The sequence below is a fragment of the Malurus melanocephalus genome, unplaced genomic scaffold (genome assembly GCF_030028575.1).
Source record: "Malurus melanocephalus ecotype Western Australia unplaced genomic scaffold, MMel_1.1 scaffold_3506, whole genome shotgun sequence".
In the NCBI taxonomy this organism is placed as follows: Eukaryota; Metazoa; Chordata; class Aves; order Passeriformes; family Maluridae; genus Malurus; species Malurus melanocephalus.
The window spans coordinates 1-5,535 of NW_026626738.1; the positions used below are offsets into that span (position 1 = coordinate 1).

Here is a 5,535-nt window from a genome sequence, read left to right on the forward strand (position 1 = left end):
GTGCTCTCTCATTCCCAGAAAAGCTCCATCCTCCAGCCGAGTGTGCTCTGCCCTGACTCTGTGTGTGCTCTCTCATTCCCAGAAAAGCTCCATCCGAGTGTCCTTCAGCCCGGCGCTGGCGGAGCAGCAAATCAAGGAGGAGGCAGCGCGGCGGCTCAGCGCAGCAGCTGTGCCAGAGGCTGAGATACCAGTAAGGAATGCTAAGAACAGCACATGCTGCTGGTCTGTCACTTGCAGATATTTGTTTCTCTGGCTGGTATTTTTATCATAAAATTATTTGCATATTAATGAAGCCCAAGCTCATGGTCCRTGCAAGCCCTGCCTATAAAGGACGAGAGCGTGACTGGGCTGGTGCACTGAATGTGTGGCCTGTTCACTGAGCAGTAATTTAATTTCATGCTCACGATTTCCAAAGTATTCCTAGAGGGTTTTATGGCAAATGCCAACTGCAATACTCTGAAGAAGAAAAAAAAAAGCTTCTACACTTCCTGCAGATTTACAGATCTCAGCATCCATGAGCTTTATATGCAACCCTTGGGTCAGTTAATTTATGTGAGCACCTGTGGTTGTTTCTGATTATGAGATATACAGGTAAAATTCCCATGATACACAGACTTTTACTCATCTGCTCCAAGAGGAGACCTCTTCTCCTAAGAGGGGGTAAAATACATCCATTTCAAGTTAATTCATGTTATTGGATATGTCTGTAGTAGCTTCTGTGTCTGCTGGCCCTTGTCCCCTGCTCTGTGTCACCTCCTTGRGCCAGGGCTGTGTCTTTGCTCACTCCTGTCTTGGGCAGATTCCCAGTGCTGTCCCTCAGTCTCCTGTGGGCAAAAAGAAGAAAGATTCAAAGAAAGAGCGAAGGAAATCAAGTGTTTCCATTCCCAGAGGAAAGACTGGAAGCAGGAAAAGCCTGGCTCCTRCAGAAAGCCCCGAAGAGCCAAAACCCGAAGAGTTAAAGCCTGAGTAAGTCAACAGAAGCATCTTGTACTACACAGCCAACATTCTCTTTAGAAGTAGTTTAATAAATCTACTAAAGCTGTAGGTAGACAAGAGAGCAAACTGGAGAGGGAACAGCTTCAGCTGTGTTGCAGAGGCTGTTTCCAAAATTAGTGCTGCTTGTGAGCCACACAGCTGTACCCTCTCATGTGAGGCAAAGAATCCCTTTATGCATCAGAAGGATTGAAGACTTCAAAGAATCTGTCAGGGAGCAGGAGCTGGGGCTGTGCGGGCGGATGGGGCTGAGCCAACACGGGGTTTATGTAAAGGGCAGCTGAAAAGCTCAGCTTGGGCACAGACAGAAACTACTCAGAGAAACCTTTTCTGAACAGATCTACCAGAACCATCTGATGGCCCAAATCCTCCCAGCGAGGAGTAATTTCTGGTTTTAATTTGAGGGCTTACACAGTCCATCACATTCGTCATGGTCATGGTCAGTGCTGGCAGTGAAATGCTGCTGGAAATGGTGCATTTGAACTCTCCCTGTGCTGGGTGTGCACCTCAGGGAGAGTTAATGTGAACAGCATTGCTGGCTGCAAGCTGGGACACTCACAGGCACMATCTGACACTTGAGAGCCCTTGTATATCACATAATTCAACTTCTCCAAGCCACACTTCTGCCCAGTCTGAGCAATCTGGARTATTTGGAAGTAAATACATTCTTTAGGAGCAGACATTTGGCTGTGTTAGATATTCTGATATCTTTTTTATATCTTCTACTAAAATCCCATGTTCATTGCAATCCATTAATTGTAATTTTTAAATACTTTCAGTAGAGGTCATAAAAACAAAAATCCATGTTTTAGAAGTATTGCCAATGTATTTCAAAAAGAGGAATGTGATCCTGTGTGTTTACATGTCACTGAAATGATGTAGAAGTACTGTAGAAATACTTGATGTATTCAACCAAAGGAAATTTTATTGAGATTTTTGCAATMTTTAGTGTTACACCTGTTATCTGGGTTCTTCATTTTTATTCTCTTTTGGCAACAAAAGCCAACCATTTTGTAGGGTGGGTCCATTACTGACAGTCACTTTCACTGTCACGTGCAATTTGAATGTGTGACTAAGAAACAATAACCACAAATAGCTCAGCAGATATTTATTTGATGTYTTTCTTGCTCACTCACTCACTGAGATGATTTTTATTCCTGGATTCTCTAGTTCTGATGCTTATAGGGCAGCCCAGGCTTCCCTGCTGAGGAGTTTCGGAGGGAGTTTTAACAAATACATCATTCCATGCTCTGTTGCAAGTGGCCACGCCATTGGAGAGGAGGGCTCTGGGAATTTGAGCTGCAGGTGGGTGCAAACCCCAGAAATGTGAGGGGGAAATGCTGGGCTCCTTAATTTATTCTTTTGGGGGAGAAATTTGTTTTCTAATCTTCATTACTTCATAGCTCAGTGGTAGAAACTCATGCTCCCAGCCCACCAGTTGGATACGAATCAAACACATGAATATCAAAGCAGCTGAAGGAATAATTGTGTGAAAACTTTGAGGCAGCTGTAGCTCATCCCTGCAGGGCACAGCACAGCRGGTCAGCGAGCACCAAAGCAGTGTCACCCTGGCAGAGGAGCAGATCCCTGGTGATAAATGTTCTCTCTCTTTGATCAATGTTATCTCTCTGCCATCCCAGAGCTCTGCCCTTTGACTCTCTGCATCCCTCTGCTCTCTCTCCAGCACCAAAGCAGTGTCACCCTGGCACAGGAGCAGATCCCTGGTAACAAATGTTCTCTCTCTACAGTCAATGTTATCTCTCTGCCATCCCAGAGCTCTGCCCTTTGACTCCCTGCATCCCTCTGCTCTCTCTCCAGCACCAAAGCAGTGTCACCCTGGCAGAGGAGCAGATCCCTGGTGATAAATGTTCTCTCTCTACAATCAGTATTATCTCTCTGCCATCCCAGAGCTCTGTACTTTGACTCCCTGCATCCCTCTGCTCTCTCTCCAGCCCTCACAACACTCTGTACCTGGAGCTGCACTGCCCTGCTGTAGCCCCGCCTGTTTTGATCACTTCTGACACYGGGAGCAATGAGGCCAATTTTGGGGACGTTGCCATAGGTATGGAATTGGAATTCTGGGCTGGAGTGGTTTCTCTCTCACAAGTTTTCCCGAGACATTTTTTGTATTTTTATAAGTGAGGATAGAAATTAGCCTTTAGTGGGTATTTAGGTGGAAAATAAGGAGCCTCTGGCCAGCTGAGGCACTGAAACAGCAGACACCTGATCCCCAAACGTGGACCTGGAAGCTGCACAAGTGACTGTCCAAATGTGAAAATGTTTTGGTGAGCTCTGAGYAGTGCCTTAGCCATTGACACGGGGTGAGTGTCTGGCCCAGGCAGGAGCAGGAGTGAAGGGGAGGAATGGGAGGGCAGGGATGAGCATCCTCACTTTGGGAWGTGTTTTCAWTCCTTACAGGCCACAGAATGATGAAGAGAATTACAGTAGAAAACATCTCCCCAGGGAAGCTGGAAGTATCCTTGTTTGGAGCACATGAGCTCACCCTTCAGCCTCTGCTTTATCAGATTCTGTCTCTGCAGGAGGAGCTGTTGGACACTAAAGCACCAGCTCATCTTTTCTCTGAGTTATTCATCTCTCAAAAGCTTAATGATGCTTAGTTCACACCAAAGACTTATAAACAATACGTAGAATCTGTTCCCATATTTTTTTCCATAATCTTTATGAACTTTTTTCCTTGAGTTGCACTGTTTCAGGTGGGATTCTCAGTTCTGAATCCCAACGGCCCCTTCCTGTTGGTCAGAGCAGTTGGAATGCTTGAGCCGGGTGAAAGCAAACCCTTCATCATCTCTTTTTCTCCAAATGAGGAAAAATGGGTGAGTAAAAGAYACAACAGCAGTGGGGAAAAGAGAGAAAGAACTCGTAACACACATGAGTTGCTGCCAGGGGCTCTGTAATAATGACAAAATCTTTGTTCCTGTCCTTTTTGGATCGGGTCTGTGCCCTAAACCTGACAATTCTGGGACGGCTCAGCTGGAGGGGTGGGAATCCCTCTGCACATGGACTAATCCAGGCATCCTCTGGGCAGTTTGTGGAAACTCTGGACATCCAGGTGGCAAAAACCAACGTGAGCCTCCGCCTGTCTGGCCACGGGGTGATGCCAAGCACTGTGTGCTCCGTGGGAGAGGTGCTGGACATGGGATATGTCCTGTCCAGGGACACGGTGACTTCCACAATCCAGGTAAGGTAAGACTTCCCCGATCTGAGCTGAACTGCAAAGCACAGCAGGAGTTTTTTAACAGTTGTCAACTGACAGCAGTTGTCTCCTCCCAGATTTTGTCCAAGTCCAATAACCAAAGGCCAGGATTTGATGGTGAGGGCGGGGGTTGGTGTGACACSTTCTGGGCAGCACTAATTGTGCCTTTGGTGGCATCTGGGGACACAGAGCTGCACTAATGCAGCAAAATTAATTCAGCCACTTTGTAAACTATGGGTCCTACAGGCTGGAGAATCAATTTCCTTAATGCAAATGCTGTTGTGTGAATTAATGCCATCAGATAGAGAACACTTCCAACGTGACCCTGCCATTCTCTGTACAACTGGAGTCRCTCTCACCAACATGGGCCAGAGATCGGCAGAAAATTCCATCCTTTCTCACATCCTCTGTGCAGAGAACAGAGATTGTTGGTAAATTTGCTTTTATTCTTTCCTCTTTTTCCTTTTCTAAAGACTCAGACACTGCTGTGTCTGCTTAGATCCTCACAACTGTCAGACCCAGGGCATCACAGCCCTGAAATTAAAGAGCTCATTTTGCTCCCCAGTAGGAGCTGTAGTCATTCTCTTAATATGGGAAGCTGTAAGTTTATGCAGCCTGAGCAAATACCCACAAATATGGCGATATTGGTGTTGAAATCTAAATAAACCCACCCAGTAATTGCATATTAAAGGTTCTGTTTAGATATGTCCATCTCTGTGAAAACACGTCGGAATAGAGGAAAGGTTTAGTGATGCTGCTTCAGTTCCTCTGGAGATGAATGCCTCACACTGATGGATGGATTTATCTGGTGTTTCTAACAGCCTGTTTTGCTGCAAAGCCATGTATCASCTCTTATTTATTTGCTGTTCCAACAAAAATTAAATTAGTTTAAAATTTATGAAGAAGTAAAGCAGAGCTGTCCTCCTTTCTTACCTGTATCCTCATTTTTATTTACCAGGGACACAGAACTACAGTGGCTTCAGTGTGTTCAGCATCTCTCCAACAGAAGGAAAAATTGAGGCTGGGAAGAGCCAGGATCTCGTTGTTACTTTCAGTCCTGAYCATGAAAGTCTCTACTACTCCGACCTTCTCAAGGTTCTGCTCTTCGGCAAGGTGAGACAACCAGGATTATGAAAACAATGTAAATATTGGATGAACTGGTGTAGGGAGGAGAGGGCAGCTTTGGGGCCCTCTGCCTTTTTTCAGGTTCAGATATTCAGTTATGAATTGATAACAATAATGACACGGGGTCCAGCCCTGTCCTGTCCCATGTAGGAGCAGCTCCGAGGGGCTCCTCAGGGAGCATTTAATGGCAGAGCAGAGGGGAG

General features: G+C 45.8%; 1 protein-coding gene across 1 annotated transcript; it reads left to right on the forward strand.

Annotated features, from left to right (window-relative positions):
• Window positions 1-82: 82 nt before the first annotated feature.
• LOC130588147 (cilia- and flagella-associated protein 74-like) lies at window positions 83-5,320 on the forward strand (the record flags this gene model as incomplete). Its single annotated transcript, XM_057389106.1, has 9 exons — window positions 83-190; window positions 800-966; window positions 2,164-2,298; window positions 2,946-3,055; window positions 3,412-3,467; window positions 3,708-3,827; window positions 4,040-4,192; window positions 4,509-4,638; window positions 5,166-5,320. Coding segments are annotated over 9 exons (1,134 nt in total), but the record flags the coding sequence as incomplete, so codon positions are not given.
• Between the last annotated feature and the right edge of the window lie 215 nt (window positions 5,321-5,535).